We start from the raw sequence: 19,492 nt of genomic DNA on the forward strand, positions 1-19,492 counted from the left end.
TACATTTTCTGTTTATCTGTGCTCTTAAGACTATCTGTGTCTATTGTATCTTAATGGCGGAAACACTCTATGGTGGTGTGCTGCTGTGCCTCTTCCGGGCTCCACATTCCGTGACGTAGTGTTAGTGGCTTAAAATCAGCCACATTGGAAGTATCTATACCACAGAGTCAGAAAATGCCACAAATCAGGGATTGAGATATTGTTTTGTTGATTGTTTTATCAGTCGTCTAGATTTAAAATGTTATGGAGAAAATGTTAATAATTAAGATTAAACTTTAAAGTATATCATGTCTGTAGCCTTTGCCTTGTGAATAACACAAAAAAAAATGAGGATATTTTCTTCTAGAATTCAAAAACCAATTTCTGGTTTGGCAAAGAAGTCACTCACTTCATTGACAAATGTGTGAAGCTCTGACGTATATCTTGTTTCATTTTCATCTTATTCAGTCACATAACCAAAAATACCAACTAACATTCATGGTGAAGCTACACTTGTTCATCAGTGATGAGTGACTTCTTTGCTGAACCAAATGGTAATCAAGCATTATTTGTAATCTGATTTTGTCAAGTCACGGTTGAACTGCAACCATAGTTGGTTATGAATACAGCTCCACAAAAACCCATGAGAGCAACCTGTGAGAATCAATTGGCTACATAGAGTTTACAGTGAAGAGTCTTGTATATTTCTAAATTGTGTGCTGCACAGTGTATCATTTATATGATTAAATTTTATAATACACACTAATAAACTTATATACAAATATAAAGGTGCATACATTTTTGGAGAGCCGATTGTTAAGCGTTTAATAGCACACCTCTGGATATATTTAAAATACAATATGGTCTTAAAAAAAATAGACAAAAAAGTTCTTCTGGAGGCAGGAGAATGCCCACCCAGGACATACATGCAAATTACTCTTAAAACTAGCTATCATGCCTTTAATATTTCCTTTTAAAATTACATTAGTTGCAAAATTTTAATTTACCACTTTCAGCTTACCACAAAAGATATTTTTTATTTGTAACAGATTTACTAATCACTAAGTTTTATTCAAAAATCACTTGCTTTTTACACATTCCCCAAACTAAAAGGATTTTTGTTGTTGTTAGCTTATAATTGTGAGGAAAATCAGAGTTGTTATCTTAGGCCAAAATTATTTGTTTTTGAATTTGTGGTCACCAGTTGAAGCTAAATATAGTAAAAAGGAGTGGAATTATTTACATCTTAATATAAACTATTTCTCAATATGTTTTTAAACTTTAGGTAAACGGAAGTTATTTCATTTCTCATGGTTACTTTTTGTTCCCTAATGTTGTTAATAAGGAGCCTAGGTGGCACAACGGTTAAGTGCTTGACTGGTAACTGAAAGGTGGGAGGTGCGAACCTACCAGCAGCTCCACAGAAGAAAAGACCTGGTGATCTTCTCCCATAAAGATTACAGCCTAGGAAACCCTATGGGGCAGTTCTACTCTGTCCTATAGGGGCAGCTCTACTCTGTCCTATAGGCTCACTATGAGTCTGAATCAACTTGACAGTACACAACAACAGCAACAATGTTATTAATTGAATTATTGTTAAAATGAGTTATTCCCAATTATGCCTGTGTACTATAGATCAGGGGTTCACAAGCCACCTTTTTTTTTTTGTCAGTTAAGTTTTACTGGGACACATCAGGCTCATTTGTTTACACGTTATGTGTGGCTGCTTTTGCACTGTAACACAGAGTTTTGTACTTGTAACAGAGACTGTAAGCCCCGCAAAGCCTTAACATATATATTATCTGGCCCTATACAGTAAACGTTTGCTGACCCCTGCATCTGTATCAGTGCTTCTCAAGCTTTATTGTACATAAGAATGACCTTGGGATTGTGTTAAAATCCGGATTCTAACTGAACAGGTCTGAGATGGGGCCTGAGATTCTGCATTTCTAATAAACTCCAAGACCACGCTCTAAGTAGAAGGATCATTAGTTCTAAAGCCTGACTGCACATGGGAATCATCTGGGGAATTTTTTTAAATGCCCCCAGAGATCTTGGATTAATTAGTATGGAATACAGCCTGGGCAATAGAATTTTTTAAACTCCCCAGATGACACTAATATTATAACGTACAGCTGAAACTGAAGACCAATGTTCTAGCCTCTATAAAAATGTTCTTTACTCCTCACCTTCCCTTTACCAATCCAAGTCTATTATTGTAAGCAAAATACAACATTGCAAAGAGAGAAAGCTTTGCAGTGATCCCATTTAATCTCTAAGATAACTGAAAATACTCTGAAAAGTACGTACATGATATATCTTATGTCTGTTTTTATACTTACACTTGTGATAAAGTTTACCTTTTTTTAAAGATATTAGGACCATTGTCCAAAGCCAAAACATTATCTGAATCCATAAAAAAGACATATTAAGACACAGAATATATGTGATGACCGCCTGTTCTATATTTTTCAGAGTTAATTGAGATAATTTCCAGGGATGGGTGATGAGAGGATATTTGTTTGTTTCTGAAATGAATGTGAAACAATTTCCCTGAGACACTTTACCCTTGCCAATAGCCTAGTTTTGATTGGCAGGTATCCTCTTCTTTCCTCTCAGCCCATGGAGACCTCCCCCTTGGTTGAACACCTTCCGTGATAGAGGAGTATCATTTTCTCAAAAAATTTCTACTATAGAAATTTTTTAAAGTAGGCAGAAAGTGTTTCAGCTACTCCCAAGTTATTTTAAAGCAAATCATTGTTGAAAAAACCTGGTTTTGTAGTGTAATGTTTCACAGAGTCTAAATTTAGTCAATTATATCTCACTGGTGATGTTTAGCATGTTCCTCAGTCCCTTTTACGTCAATTCATTGTGAGATCTAGAGGCTTGATCAGAAGGTTTGTTCTTGTATGGTCCACAAAGCCTAAAGTGTATGTGTGTGTGTATATATATATATATATATATATATATTGCTTTTGTTTTTTTCAAGACTACTTCCGAGGTGATTCATGGCTACATAATGTATGGCCATCTCTTTTTCTTTTATATTATCAGCCTCGATGATTAACATCTTCATTCAATAATTCCTTAGGTGCGTCAACTGTGGTGCAATGGGTTTCTTTCATGTGGCCTTTCTGACCCTCGGTTTACAACACTTCCAAAATGATTGGTCAGGCTGCAATCTGCCATGTGATTGATCTGTTTGTTATCCATCTAAGTGGCTTGCAAGGTATTGGTCAGTTTGCTGTGTGCCTAAGTGGCTTGCAGGGATTGGTTTCTGTGCTATCCACCTAAGTGGCTTGCAGTCCACCCAATAGACTTGGTCAGTTTACCATTTCACTAGGAAAGCCAAGGATTTTTCCTGTATAAGCAATCAATCTCACAGAGGTTTTTTGGGGACCTCTAGATCTACAAGAGCCTGGAGAGGTGTACGTTCTTTGGACCCAGGGTCCCTGTGCTGAGGACCTCCTGGACTCAAATGAAAGGGCTGTAATATTTAGTTAATAACACTGAAGACCAAGAGAAATGGTGACAAGGACAGCAGAGCCAAGAAGCAGAGAAACGGTAGCACTGGTGCGATCAGCAGGAACCACGAGACGAGCGGACATAGTGTCTAAAATACTGAAAGCATTTGGTGAATGTTGAATGGATGAATGAAAGAAGAGTCACCAGCTGACTTGAAAGGGCAGTGGTGCCCATCCCATCATAATTCACCAAAGCTGTTGCTTAGAAGCAAAGTAGGTTAGGCATTTTTAAATTATCTGATTTGAAGGAAAAATTGAACCATGTAAGTATTTGTTGATATTTTAGGTAACCTGACATGGCACATAATTTCAGAAACTGCTGTTTGTACCCAAAGAGATGACTGAATTGGACACTGTAATAAAACATTTTATATTTGGAATTTGATCATAGTCTTTCTAAATGCTGCATCCTGTTTCTTACTTTTTAGGTTCAGGTATTTTTGGGGAATATTAACTACCCTAATCTGTCTCTTTAATCTGCTTATCAGAATCTTTTCTTTGCCCCTGTAATTTATTGTATTACTCAAACTTCTTAAAATCTTAGTGTTATCCAAGGACTAAGCATAAAGGAAGTGGTCCCTAGGATTATACAGTCATCTCTTGCAGATCTAACGTGCTGAGAAATATTTTCTGTGTTTGGAAACTAACAACAAGAGCTGTTTGACTTCTCCGTTCAAGGTATGCTGCTTGCTGGGTTTCTAATCAGGAATGTCCCGGTCATCAGTGATAATGTACAGATTGAGCACGAATGGTCTTCCTCTTTGAGAAGCATAGCCCTGTGTATAATATTGGCTCGTGCCGGCCTTGAAGTGGATTTACAGGTATGAGGTGGGGATTCCGATTACTGAATAGGAATTTTACTCCTCCAATATTGCAAGTGTTTATAATCACTGAGCTTTACAGAATGAATGTGGGCGCTTTGCGTGACAATCTCAAGGAGGGAGTAGCATTTATTTCGTACAGGACTGTTGTACAGCTAGTACTTTATGCTTCACAAGACCTCAGAACATATTCCTGTGCTTTCTTGGAGAAAGCAAAGTGGGGGCAGCACCAAGAATAAAGGCTCCCCTTTTCTCTGACAGAGATACAGGCCATAGGTGTAAACTACAGTCAGTGAGGGAGGAGACATCTTATTTTTGGTGTGTAAAGCCCTGTGTACATGCTTACGGCTAACTATTCTGGCTCAGGAAACTTCCTAGTGTATAAAATGAGACTCGTGGTTTGGTTTTCCATTTATGTTTTGAAAGCAGGAATAAATGTTCTTGGGGGATGTCATGAACCAAATGAGGCTTTTCGCCCTAGCCTCACTCTGGGGCCACAAATGGTAAATAAAGCTAGTGCTGAGAGGGTTAAGTCAGCTAGTGTGGGGATTATGAGCACAGATTCTGTCCACTGCTTGCCTGAGCTCAAAACGTGGCTCTACCACTCACCGGTTTCATGACCTTGAGCAAATTAAGTTGTGCCTTTTTACAAGAGGACGTGTGAAAAATGGGGAGAATAATGCTACCTATCTCAGTGTGGCCTTGAGGTCTAAATAAATTAACTCTGAAACACTTAGAATACCGAAGTGTTTGCTAAATAAAACTCATTACCTGGAAGGTTTATGTTGACCCATACATGATCTAAATGTTGAACAAAAAGTTTAAGGTCATCTCATACCTCAAGTCCATCTCTGCATATCTTTAGAAAATTAGCTTAGTGTGTCTGTTTTTATATTTCAGACCCTGAAGAAGCTGAAGCGTGTTTGCAAGAGACTATCCATGGGTCCATGTCTTGTGGAGGCAGGCGCTTCTGCCCTTCTTACCCACTTCCTAATGGGTTTACCATGGCGATGGGGATTTATACTGGGGTAATGATTTTTCTTTGTCCATGTGAAAACATACACAGAGTTAGGCCTTTCTGTGATTCCATACAAGAGAATGCATGTTAGCATTTACTTAAGGACATTTACTTAAGAAAACGCAACATAGACATTCCAGCATAATCTAAATATCCTAACTTTGAAATATAGTGTGTGTTTCTATAGGCTCTAACTTTTACAGTGATTATAATAATTTAAACTTATTGGAGAAATAATGATCTTTTACCTGCCCCTGGTTCCATGCCAAACCAACTGCCATTGAGTCAATTCTGACTCATAGTGACCCCACAGGGTTTCCAAGGTTGTAAATCTCTACAGAGAGCCCTAGTGGCACAGTGGTTAAGAGCTTGGCTGCTAACCGAAATGTTGACGGTTCAAATCCACCAGCCGCTCCTTGGACACCACATGTGGCAGTTCTACTCTGTCCTATAGGGTCGCTATGAGTCAGAATCAACTCGATGGCAGTGCGTTTGGTTTTTTGGTTTAGTTCCATGCTGGTAAGAGAGATACAGGATCTCACCTCAAGTCTGTAGAAAGGATAATAAACATATCAACAGTCATCAATGCCTAGGACTGTTTTCCTCCTTCCTCGTCACCAGACTGTTGTGATTTGGTGGTTCTGCTGTGTTCTTCCCCCTATTGTCAGTCCTTACTTTTCATGATTAAGAATCATGAGAAGTAAATAAAGAAGTACTTGTATTTAGTAACAACAAGTGGGTAGCAAGAGTCCCCCGGTGGTGCAAATGGCTAAGCTTAACTCCTAACTGAAAGGTTCGAGGCTTTAGTCCCCCCGGAGGTACCTCAAAAGAAAGGCCTGGCACTCTACTTCCAAAAAATCAGCCATTGAAAACCCTGTGCAGTGCAGTTCTACTCTGATAAGCATGAGGTCACCATGAGCTGGAGTCAACTCTACAGTAACTAGTTCTGGTTAAGTAGGTAGAAAGTAAGTTCTTACTTGTCATGGTTCAGACTCTGGAGCTATACTGCCTGGGTTCAGGTTTTAGCTCTGCAACTTTATAACAGGTGACTTTTGGCAAATTACTTAACCTTTCTGCACCTCAATTCTTGTTTGTAAAATGATTATGATTGAATCTACCTCATAGGGTAGTTACGAGAATTAAATTAGTTAATGCATGTAAAGTGCTTAAAATAATGTTTGGCATGTAAAGTCCTCCTTCCTGTTACTCCTGCTGCTGCCATTATTGTCACCACTATCACTGTTATCTCAATCCTCTTCTCCTAATCTGTTTTCTTACATTACATACCAAGTCCTGATAGTGTCACTGGCTTCCAATCTAAAATATATGTGGCAGTGTTTTTCAAACCTGGTAACATGAATGCTTTGTTTAAGAAAAAGGCAGATTTCTGGGGCTTAACCTCATTAGGTCTTCTGTTTACCAACTGCCATCGAGCCAATTCTGACTTATGGAGACCAACCCTGTGTGTGTCAGGGTAGAACTGTGCTCCGCAGGGTTTTCAGTTTCTGATTTTTCAGAGGTAAATCACCAGGCCTTTTTTCTGAGGCACCTCTGGGTGGACTTGAACCGCCAACTTTCATTTGGCACCTAAGTGTGTTAGCCATTTGCACCACCCAGGGACAGATCTTTTTTTCTTTTTCCTTTCTTTTCAGGCAACCTATGTATTCAGGGCAGGTTGTCTATGGTCGTGCTTTGAAAGACTGTGTTCTGTGGGATTTGTGTGTGTGTTTCTGGTTTGGTGCTTCTCTACCATTTGAAAAACTGTAGATAAAATCTACAAAGTCTAGCCTCCAAAAGAGCAGAGGTTATTATAATTTCAAAAAAAAAAAAAGATAAGAAGATACTATCAGAAATGTTTAAAGTGCTGCCTGCTTAGTTTTGTTTTAGGTGCTGTATCTCCAGCCGTTGTGGTGCCTTCAATGCTCCTTTTGCAGGAAGGAGGCTATGGTGTTGAAAAAGGTGTCCCAACCTTACTCATGGCTGCCAGCAGCTTCGATGACATTCTGGCCATCACAGGCTTCAACATGTGCTTGGGCATGGCATTTTCCACAGGTAAACTAGGCAGTTCTCAACATACTGTTCTCTTGCACTCTAGAGACATAGATTAAAATGTTATAAGCCTGGCATATTTGCTTGATAATTGATTACGGCAAAATAAAAGTAGAGAAAACAACTCCAGGAGTTCTGTACCCAGGGGGACCAGTAGGTACATTTACTCCCTTCCTGTCTCTGGAGATGGGCTGTTCCAGAGTCTGCAGGAAGTGCAATAAGGGGGTACAAAGTAGTGAGGTTTAAAGAAGGAGGAGAACAGCTTCTGCTTGGAGGGATCTGGGAAAGTTTAATTTTGGAGACAAGACGAAAGATGAGTAGCTTTTTTCAATGAGCACAAGTGTCAGAGCTGTCCAAGTTTTAGAAGCATTCTGTTTTAGAAGGAACAGAATGCTTTAAAAGAGGGATAGTTTCTGTCCCCTCATCTTTAGCATTTCATGGGTAGTGACAGCAATGGTTTTAATGGGTTTTGTTGATCCTTGCAAACAAGAAATAGTGTCTGATAAAGACATATCTTTTTTATATAATAATAAAAGAGAAATTTAAGGCATTTTCCTACACATTATTATTTAACAGCTTTATTACCTTTTAGGAAACCCTGGGGGCGTAGTGGTTAAGTGCTACAGCTGTTAACCAAAAAGTTGGCAGTTCGAGTCCACCAGGAGCTCCTTGGAAACTCTATGGGGCAGTTCTACTCTGTCCTATAGGGTTGCTATGAGTCGCAATCGACTCGACGGCAATGGGTTTGGTTTTTTTTGTTTTGTTTTATTACCCTTTAAGGAGCACTGGTGGCACAATGGTTCAGTGCTCTGCTGCTAACCTAAAGGTTGAGGGTTCGAACCCACTAGCTGCTCCACAAGAGAAAGATGTGACAGCCTGCTTCCATAAAGATTACAGCCTTGGAAACCCTACAAAGCAGTTCTGCTCTCTCCTACAGGGTTAAGTTGGAATCAACTCAACAGCAATGGGTTTGATTCTGGGGTTTTTATTATCCTCTGGCATTTCTTAATCTTATTTTCTAAGATTGAGAGAGAAGATTTTCAACCTTGTAGGGTTCTGGGTATTATTGACAAAAGGTAATTGTAGCCTAAATTTAGCTTCCGATTATTATGTGGGAACATACCTGCTTGGAAAGCCATGCATTCTCAGTTTCTCTAACCCCTGTAGTTATCATCCCATTTTATGATTATGTATAATTTATGCCAGTTACCAGAGCATGACCTCTTCACACTGCCCCAGGGTCTGCCTTCCAGCCCATTCCTGCCTTACGGTGCCTGCTGTGTATACTGGCAGGTTAATCTTCTCACAACATTGTTTTCATAGCGTTACCTCCTGTTATCTCCTCAAGAACCAGTGAGGATCCCTTTTACCTAGTAGGTCAGTTGTATACTCTTGTCCTTATTTTAACTTTACTGTACCTTTCCAAACTTATTTTCTCACTGCTTTCCTGGTACACACCTTAAAAAAAATCATTCTCACATTAGAATTACTTGGGGAGTTTTAAAAAATACCCATATATGACCCTAAACCAACCAACCAGTTGCTGTTGAGTCGATTCCAACTCATGTCGACCCCATGCGGAGCAGAAAACCTAATGCTCCATAGGGTTTTCAGTGGCTGATTTTTCGGAAGCAGATCACCAGGCCTTTCTTCTGAGACACCTCTGGGTGTACTTGAACCTCCAGCCTTTCTGTTAGCAGCTGAGTGGGTTAACTGTTTGCACCACCCAGGGACTTCTTTAAGCCAGTTCAGTCAGAAACAGAATGGAAACCAGTGCAGTCAAGATTAGGAACTACTGCTTTAGGGCAATAACGTTTGCATTAGAATCACAGCGGGGAGGGGGAGGGGAGGAAGAGGAGGAGAGAAAGGAGAGCAGTGGGGAGGGTCAGGGCTGGGGTTTTTATGATTCAGAGTTGTGGCGAGTGTGGGGCTGGAAGTGGGAAGAGAAAGTGTGCATAGTCTGAAGAACCTTCCTGATTGACTCTAATGGGATCCCACTCCAACCCCGCCCCCTCCCTCCCGGTGTGGCCCATAGACCTTCTGGATCAGGACGACCTAGATGCCCCTTTAAACTGTGGCTCCCAGGCCCTGCCAGACTTATTGAAATTTCCAGGGATGAGACCCAAGAAGGCTTTTTTTTAAAAACAACTTTAATATACCAGACACTGAAACGTATTAGCTACTTTCTTTACACACTTACAGTAAATTATTTACTGTCATAGCTTGAGTGTTGTGCTAATATCACAGAGAGATGCTTTTGACAGTTACACCATTACCTGGCAGACAATTGTCCTAGCTAAACAAAAATCCTACAGAGGTGGTCTTAAAAATAAATAAATAAATGAGACGGTTGCTGCAATAACAAGAAATAACTAGTTACTGCGTGCATTTTTCCTTAGGACATCAAGTGAAGGAGGGCTTTATGTGTTGAGTGATTTTAATATAGTTTTCTGCACAATGTTCGAACAAAAGATTTTCTGTTACAGTTTCCTAAATCCTGTTATGCTAGGGGGGAAAATATAAGTTCTACTTGTCTCTTTCAAAGAGGTGAATCAAAAGATAAAGACTCTTCCAAGAGCAATCTCAAAAATCATTTCTTTTCAGATTGACTTTTTGAGTAAACATTTGAGAAGGAATAAGTCCCTTGTACTCATTACAGTAAGAAGAGGTTTTTGATTTTTATTTCCATATTCTTAGGTTACTGCAGTCTATACATATCAGAGATACTAAAATCAATGCATGTTTATGATTAAAAATCAGGCTCTTAAACGATAATTTGAAAGCTTAGCTAAAAAAAAAAAAAAACTATCTAAATCATTTAGCCTATGCATATAATGCAAAGGAACAAATTAGCTCTGCATTACGAATTGTCTTTCACATTTTCTTAGGCCCTTTAAAATTTTATTGAAGTAAATGCATAAAAAACTATACAAATCATATCTTAGCCTGTTTCATAATTTGCCTCCAATTATATGCATACCTTTCTTATAAGATAACAAAAAACCGAAAGCCAAATCTTATAAGATAGGCTCTTTTTACTCAACATTTTAAGTCACATATATTTAAGGATATAGAGGGTCTGTAAGCTTCCTCACATGTAATTAGCTGTTTTATTCCAGTGATTGTAGAAGTAAAGTTTGAGCACTTAAGGATTAAGAATTCTGCCTGAAGTTTGTCTTTTCGTTTCTTTTTCAGACCTCACATTTTTTAATGTCCTCAGAGGAGTCTCGGAGGTGGTAATCTGTGTGGCAACTGGATGTGTTCTTGCATTTTTCACTCAGTACATTCTAAGGAGTGACCAGGTGATAGAAATAATCTGTAGGAAAGTCATGCTCTAAAATGCCATTAAAAACACTCTGAAACACTCCTATGGAAGCCAAGTGTGAAGGACATGGTATAGAAAACAGCTCGGCAGCTTAAAGCTGCTAACTGCTGTGTCAGTGCCGTCCATGAGCTTTATAACGAGGACTAAATGTGCAAGATATTTAATGCAGTCTGAACATTTTTTCTCTAACTTATATTCTATACACTTTAAATTTCACAGTATAACAAATATTATCAATTAAAAAAATAAGACAGGCAAGTTTTTTTTGTTGTACTCAACTAAATCAAGATCTATAAAGGCTTTTTTTTTTTCTTTTGGTCCATTTTGTTAGCATCAAAATACCTTAGTTTCTAATACTATCAAATAGGCTCTAACATCTCCTTGTAATGTAGTCCAGTATTTCTTGCCAAGAAAATCAAAGTTCTTCACTGCACACAATGCTTTCTCAGTGAGACACAAAGGTTTTGTTTCCTTGTATCACTCTCTTAGGGTAGAAATTTTTCTTTCTACAAGAATTGGTGTTATTTTCATATTTCAGTGCTTTTTGAATGGAGTTCATAAAAAATTAAAGTAGAATTTTAATTAGGAAAATTAATATTTCCATTTTTTTGTCAGAATGTATGTTGATTGAATTTTTATTGTACTGTTTCTCGAAAAAACTCTAAAATTGTCTGCAGAAGATGCTATAAATGTACAAAAGAAACATAAGGTTTTTCTAATTATACAACAAAATAAAGAGAATACATTTCTAATATTTTTATTATAAAAAATAATAGCTTGCCTTTTCACCTACTGCGTATAAAATGCTGTGGTAAGTACTCTAAAGTCATCATCTAGTGCTACAATGTCCAACATTGTAGCCACACATAGCTATTTAAATGAATGAAATTAAAAATTCAGTTCCTCATCATAAGTTCTAAGAAGCCTCTCTAATGACAGGAATTACCACACAATTTAAATTAATTATTCAAGAATTGTTAATTGGTCTATCATCAAGACTTTTCTTGTTGAAAACAAAGAAACTAAGGTAACCTCAAAAGTATTGGACCCTGAAAGTCATGTTCAAACTATCTTATCAGCTAATTGTTCAACATTAAGGAAACTAAAATATGTTGATTCAGTTGAATATTTTATCTAAACTCTAAATTATTCTGATTTTTTCCTTAATATGAAGTGTACATACAACCATAAAAATACTTGTAGACCTTTTACCAATAAATTTTTAAAAATCAAAAAAGAAAAAAAAATCAGTTCCTTAGTTGCATGTTCAGTGACTAACGACCATTGTTTGGGATAGTGCCAGTATAGAATATTCCTATTATCACTGAAAGCTATCTGGGCAGCGCTGACCCGGTGCAATCCGTGTAACCCAAGTGAGGTTACTACGAATATGACCATTTTACTGATGAAGAAATTGAGAGGATAAATGACTTGAACAAGATCACATACCTAGAAAGCAGTGGAGCTGGGACTGAACTCAAGTCATCCAGTTCCAGAGCCTGCTTGACTCCAAATCCAATCAAGCACTTTTAAAAACCTGCATCTTAAAGTGATCAAAATATTTAAAAGGCTGAACAGGGGAGAAAGTAAAAAAAAAAAGCTGCTCTCAATCTATAGCCTCCTAAAACGTCTTGCTAGTCAAGGATTTAGAAAGAAAAACCAAGGGAGCACCAAAATGAAGAGTAAAGAGAGAGCCTGAAGATAGCACAGATAAAAAACCCAGTAAAAATACGATACCTTTAACCTTCACAAAATCCCTGAGATGTAAATGTTTTTATACCAGTTTCTTGGATGAGGAAACAAAGCTTGGAGGGGTTAACTAACGCAGCCACTACATACAAGCCAACGACATAGAAGAGCTAGAATTTTAACCCAGGTCTGCCTGCATCCAAAGCCTGTGTACTTTGTTCCACTATTCTATTCAACTCTGTGAAATTATGCATTAACAACTGTTGCTGTTAGCTGATGTCAGGTCTGTCCCCAGTTCATGGTGACCCCGTGCACAACAGAACAAAACACCGTCCGGGTTTTCCTAGGCTGATTTTTGGAAGTAGGCCGCCAGGCCTTTCCTTCTAGTCCTTCTTGTCCAGAAGGTGCACTGAAACCTGTTTGACATCATAGCAATATGAGGAAGATAACTGGTGTTCCTGAAAAGGAACCTACATTTGTGCATACACTCACTCTGCCTTTGTTAGGGAAGAGAAGGTAAATGTTACGCTGTGCATTTATGTGAGCAAATGCAGGCATTTTTATTTTCCTATAAATTCATATTATAGAAAAAGCAATAATTAAAAATCAGTTATTTGAAATAGTTTTGCTAATTAACTTTTTTTCTCCTAAAGAGCAATCTTAGGTGGAAGAGAGGATTCCTTGTGTTGGGGACCTCTATGCTCGCTGTTTTCAGCAGCATGTACTTTGGTTTCCCTGGGTCAGGAGAACTACCGTGGACATTGATCATGGCCTTCCTTGCAGGCACAGGATGGACAAGCAAAAAGGTGAATTTCATTTTAAGATGTATTCACAACTAGCTTCTGATCAGATTAATTTTTTTTCTTTCCAGATGCTTTTATAACATCAAAACATTTTTTGTCATAACAGCCACTTATATGCTTATACAAATGTACAATGTGTGCACACAAATATCCCCTTTTTCCCCTTACAAATCAATTTATAATTTGATATCGTTATATCAATTATATCACGGTCATATTTTCAGGATGCCTTCCTTATGTTTTTGTAATGGCCGCAGAGTATTACCTTTTATAGCTATGTTGTTGTGTGCCATTCCACACATTCCGACTCATAGCTAGTCTATAGGACCCTATATGACAGAGTAGAACTGCCCCATAAGGTTTCCTAGAATGTAATCTTTAAGGGAGAGGAGCCCTGGTGGCACTAGGCTGCTAACTGAAGGGTTGGTGTTTTGAAACCACTAGCTACTCCATAGGAGAAAGACCTGGCAACCCGCTTCCGTTAAGATTGCAGCCTTAGAAATCCGGTGGGGCAGTCCTGTTCTGTCCTATAGACTAGTAACGAGTCGGAATGGACTCCACGGCAACAGCTTTGGTTTTTGGTTTGAATCTCTACGGGAGCAGATTCCTAGGTCTTTTCTCCAGAGGAGCGGCTAGTGGATGCTGACCTTTTGGTACTCATTACTTAACCAGCCTCCTACTAGCAGTCACTTAGCTTGTTTCTAGTTTTCTGCTAAGACATAAAACGCCTCAATAAAATATCCTTTCGTATACCATATTTATAAACTTTAACTATCATTTCTAAGAAGCACCATTATTTTATGTGTCACCAAGAAGGAAAAAAATATGCGGCCAATTAAACTATGACATGCCATCCTAATTTCAGAAATGCTAAAAATGTGAAAAAATGTGTATCTTAGAATTAACAAAATATAGCTTATCTTTGAGTTTATCTGTAGGATACATTTCTAGAAGCAGAATTACTCTATAAAGAGTATACAAAAAAAAAAAACCCAGTGCCGTCGAGTCGAAAATTTTTTTTCCATTTTTTTAAAATTGTGCTTTAAGTGAAAGTTTACAATTCCAGTCAGTTTCTCATACAAAAACTTATACAGATGTTGTTATGTGACACTAGTTGCTTCTTCTCTCCACCCTGCATTTCCCGTGAACACTGAACCAGCTCCTGTCCCCCTCTGCCTTCGCATCTCGCCTCTAGACAGGAGCTGGCCACATAGTCTCGTGTCTCCTTGAGCTTAGAAGCACTCTCCTCACCAGTATCATTTTATGTCTTATAAACCTGTTGCCATCAAGTCAATTCTAACTCGTAGCAACCCTGTAGGACAGAGTAGAGCTGCCCCATAGAGCACCTGGTGGAATTGAACTTCTGGCTTTTAGATTAGCAGCCTTAGCACTTAACCACTGCGCCACGAGGGTTTCCTTTATGTCTTATACTCCAGTCTAATCTTTGTCTGAAGAGTTGGCTTCGGGCATGGCTTTAGTTCTGGGCTAACAGAGTCCGGGGGCCATGACCTCTGGGGTCCCTCCAGTCTCAGTCAGACCATTAAGTCTAGCCTTTTTTACTAGAATTTGAGGTCTGCATCTCATTGTTCTACTGTTCCATCAGGGTTTCTCTGTTATGTTCCCTGCCAGGGCAGTCATTGGTGGTAGCCGGGCACCATCTAGTTCTTCCGGTCTCAAGCTGATGGAGTCTCTGGTTTATGTGGCCCTTTCTGTCTCTTGTGCTCATATTTTCCTTGTGTCTCTGGTGTTCTACATTCTCTTTTGTTCCAGGTGGGTTGAGACCAATTAATGCATCTTAGATTGCAGCTTGCTAGGTTTTAAGACCAGAGACGCCACTCACGAAGTGGGATAAATAACATTTTCTTAATATACTTTGTTATGCCAATTGACCTAGGTGTCCCCTGAAACTGTGGTTGCCAGACCCCCACCCTTGCTACTCTGTCCCTCGAAGTGTTTAGTTGTGTTCAGGAAACTTCTTAGCTTTTGGTTTAGTCCAGTTATACTGACTTCCCCTGTATTGTGTGTTGTCCTTCCCTTCACCTAAAATAATTCTTGTCTACTATCTAATTAGTGAACACCCATCTACCCCTCCCCATCCTTGGAACCATCAAAGAATGTTTTCTTCTGTGTTTAAACCTTTTCTTGAGTTCTTATAATAGTGGTCTCATACAATATTTGTCCTTTTGCAACTGATTTCACTCAGCATAATGCCTTCCAGATTCCTCCATTTTATAAGACATTTCACGGATTCATCATTGCTCCTCATCATCAAGTAGTATTCCATTGTGTGCATATACCATAATTTGTTTATCCATTCATCCATTGATGAGCACCTTGGTTGTTTCCATCTTTTTGCTATTGTTAACAGTGCTACAATGAACTTGGGTGTGCATATATATATGCTTGTGTGAGAGCTCTTATTTCTGTAAGATATATTCCAAGAAGTGGGATTGCTGGATTGTATGGTAGTTCTATTTCTAGCTTTTTAAGGAAGCACCAAATCGATTTCCAAAGTGGTTGTACCATTTTACATTCCCACCAGCAGTGTATAAGTGTTCCTGTCTCTCTACAACCTCTCCAACATTTATTATTTTGTGTTATTTGGATTAATGCCAGCATTGTTGAGGTGAGATGGAATCTCATTGTAATTTTGCGTTTCTCTAATGGCTAATGATCATGAGCATTTCCTCATGTATCTGTTAGCAGTCTGAATGTCTTCTTTGGTAAAGTGCCTGTTCATATCCTTTGCCCATTTTTTAATTGGGTTATTTGTCTTTTTGTTGTTGAGTTTTTACAGTGTCATGTAGATTTTAGAGATCAGGCGCTGATCAGAAATGTCATAGGTAAAAACTTTTGCCCAGTCTGTAGGTAATCTTTTTACTCTTTTGGTGAAGTCTTTGGATAAGCATAGGTGTTTGATTTTTAGGAGCTCTCTGTTATCTAGTTTCTCTTCTGGTGTTTGTACATTGTTAGTAATGTTTTGTATACTGTTTATGCCATGTACTAGGGCTCCTAGCATTGCCCCTATTTTTTCTTCCATGATCTTTATCATTTTTGATTTTATATTCAGGTATTTGATTTTGAGTTAGTTTTTGTACATGGTGTGTGGCGTGGGTCTTTTTCATTTTTTTGAAGATGGATATCCATTTATGACAGCACCATTTGTTAAAGAGACTGTCTTTTCCCTATTTAACTGACTTTGAGCCTTTGTCAAATATCAGCTGCTCATAGGTGAATGGATTTATGTCTGGATTCTCAATTCTCTTCCATTTGTCTATGCATCTGTTGTATCAGTATCAGGCTGCTTTGACTACTGTGGCAGTATAATAGGTTCTACAATCAGGTAGAGTGAGGCCTCCCACTTTCTTCTTCTTTTTCAGTAATGCTTTACTTATCTGTGGTCTCTTTCCCTTCTGTATAAAGTTGGTGATTTGTTTCTCCATCTCATTAAAAAATGTCATTGGTATTTGGATCAGGATTGCATTCTATGTCACTATCTATTATAGATCACTATCTAGTGATCTATTCTAGATCACTTTGGGTAGAATAGACATTTTTACAATGTTGAGTCTTCCTGTCCATGAGCAAGGTATGTTTTTCCACTTACGTACGTCTCTTTTGGTTTCTCGCGGTAGTGTCTTGTAGCTTTCTTTGTATAGGTCTTTTTACATCTCTGGTTAGATTTATTCCTAAGTATTTTATCTTCTTGGGAGCTACTGTAAATGGTATTGATTTGGTGATTTCCTCGTCGACGTTCTCTTTTTCAGTGTAGAGGAATCCTACTGATTTTTGTATATTTATCTTATATCATGATACTTTTCTGAACTCATCTATTAATTCCAGGAGTTTTTTTGTGGATCCTTTAGGGTTTCCTGTGTATAAGATCGTATCATCTGCAAATAAAGATATTTTTACTTCTTCCTTACAAATTTGGATGCCTTTTATTTCTTTTTCTAGTCTAATTGCTCTGGCTAGGACCTCCAGCTCAGTGTTGAATAAGAGTGGTGATAAAGGGCATCGTGGTCTGGTTTCCATTCTCTAGGGGAATGCTTGCAGACTCTCCATTTATGATGATGTTGGCTGTTGACTTTGTATAAAAGCCCTTCATAATATTGAGGAATTTCCCATCCATTCCTGTTTTGCTGAGAGTTTTTTTAATCATGAATGGATGTTGGACTTGGTCAAAGGCCTTTTCTGCATCAATGCATAACATATGTGGTTTTTGTCTTTTGTTTTCCTTATATGATGGATTACATTGATTGTTTTTCTAATGTTGAACCATCCCTGCATACCTGGTGTGAATCCCACTTGGTCATGATGAGTTATTTTTTTTGATATGTTATTGAATTCTGTTGGCTAGAATTTTGTTGAGGATTCTTGCATCTAAGTTCCTGAGGAATATTGGTCTGTAATTTTCTTTTTTTGTGGTGTCTTTACCTGGTTTTGGTATTAGAGTTATTCTAAAAAAAAATTATTCTGGCTTCATAGAATGAGTTCAGGAGTATTCCATCCTTTTCTATGCTCTGAAATACCGTTAGTAGTAGTGGTGTTACCTCTTCTCTGAAAGTTTGGTAGAATTCTCCAGTGAAGTCGTCAGGGCCAGGGCTTTTTTTTATTTGTTGAGTGTTTTTTATTTACCTTTTCAATCTCCTCTTTTGTTATATGTTTATTTAGTTGTTCTATGTCTGTGCTAGTTTAGGTAGGTAGTATATTTCTAGAAATTTGTCCATTTCTTCCAAGTTTTCAAATTTGTAAGAGTACAATTTCTCATGGTATTCTCTTATGATTCTTTTAATTTCAGTTTGGTTTGTTGTGATATAGCCCATCTTATGTCTTATTCAGGTTATTTGCTTCCTCTCAAGATTTTCTTTTGTCGGTTTGGCCAATGATTTATCAATTTTGTTGATCCTTTCAGAGAACCAGCTTTTGTTCTTGTTACCCCTTTCAATTGTTTTTCTGTTCTCTATTCATTTAATTCTGCTCTAATTTTTATTATTTGCTTTCTTCTGATACCCGAGGGCTTCTTTTGCTATGCTTTTTCTGTTTGTTTGCGTTGTAGGGATAATTCTTTGATTTTGCTCCTTTCTCCTTTTTGGATGTGTGCATTTATTGCTCTAAATTGAGCTCTGAGCACTGCTTCTGCTGTGTCCCAAAGGCTCTGGTAGGTGGTGTTTTCATTCTCATTTGATTCTATGAGTTTCTTTTTTCCTTCCTTAAGTTTTTCTATAACCCAGTAGTTTTTGAGCCAGGTGTTTTTCAGTTTCCATGTGTTTGATTTTTTTTTTTCCTTGCTTTTTCTGTTATTGATTTTTCCTTTTATGGCTTTATGGTCAGAAAAGATCCTTTGTAATATTTTGATGTTTTGGATTCTGTTAAGGCTTGCTTTATGACCTAATATGTGATCTATTCTGGAGAATGTTCCATGTGCACTGGAAAAGAAAGTATACTTGGCTGATGTTGGGTGGAGTGTTCTATATATGTCTATGAGGTCAAGTTGGTTGATTGTGGCATTTAGATCTTCCATGTCTTTATTGAGCTTTTTGGATTTTCTGTCCTTCACTGAAAGTGGTGTGTTGATGTCTCCTACTATTATTGTGGAGCTATCTCTCTTTTCAGTGCTGTTAAAGTTTGTTTTATGCACTCGGAGCCCTGTCATTGGGTATGTAAATATTTATTATGGTCATATCCTCCCAGTATATTGACCTTTTAATCATTATGTAGTGTCTTTCCTTATCCTTTTTGTTGGATTTTACTTTAAAGCCTATTTTGTCAGAAATGAATATTGCCACTCCTTCTCTTTTTTAATTGTTGTTTGCTTGATATATTTTTTTTCTATCTTTTGAGTTTAGTTTGTTTGCATCTTTAAGTCTAAGGTGTATCCCTTGTAGAAAGCATAGGGATGAATCATGTTTTTTAATCCATTCTGCCACTCTCTGTTTTTATTATTTTTGCATTTAGTCCATTTACATTCAGCATAATTATTGATAGGTTTGAGTTTAGTGTTGTCATTTTGATGTCTTTTTTTAATGTTGTTGACAGTTTCTTTTTTCCACTTAATTTTTTGTGCTTAGTAGTTTTTCTTTATCTATTTTCTTTTCCTGTTTTTCATTGTTGCTGCTTTTGTATTTGCTGAGTCTTTATGATTTTCTTTTCTTTTTTGTGTTTCTTTTGTGGTTACCTTAATATTTACCCCTATTTTTCTAAGTTTGAACCAAACTTTTACCTACGTATATTGCCTTGATTTCCTCTTCGTGTGAAAGATCTATGACTACATTTTTTAATCC

General features: G+C 37.8%; 2 protein-coding genes across 2 annotated transcripts in view; both read left to right on the forward strand.

The window, feature by feature from the left end:
* Nucleotides 1-19,492, forward strand: part of LOC126076912 (3-hydroxybutyrate dehydrogenase type 2-like) — a 155,284-nt gene that overhangs the window by 46,940 nt on the left and 88,852 nt on the right. The gene's annotated exons all lie outside the window — the stretch shown is intronic.
* Nucleotides 1-19,492, forward strand: part of LOC126076908 (sodium/hydrogen exchanger 9B2-like) — a 66,577-nt gene that overhangs the window by 36,055 nt on the left and 11,030 nt on the right. Inside the window, exons 3-7 of the mRNA XM_049885613.1 lie at nt 4,182-4,324; nt 5,225-5,352; nt 7,219-7,394; nt 10,587-10,693; nt 13,059-13,211. Coding sequence (XP_049741570.1) covers nt 4,182-4,324; nt 5,225-5,352; nt 7,219-7,394; nt 10,587-10,693; nt 13,059-13,211 — 707 coding nt within the window. The remainder of the gene's footprint in view (nt 1-4,181; nt 4,325-5,224; nt 5,353-7,218; nt 7,395-10,586; nt 10,694-13,058; nt 13,212-19,492) is intronic.

The sequence above is a fragment of the Elephas maximus genome, chromosome 5 (genome assembly GCF_024166365.1).
Source record: "Elephas maximus indicus isolate mEleMax1 chromosome 5, mEleMax1 primary haplotype, whole genome shotgun sequence".
Taxonomy (NCBI): Eukaryota; Metazoa; Chordata; class Mammalia; order Proboscidea; family Elephantidae; genus Elephas; species Elephas maximus.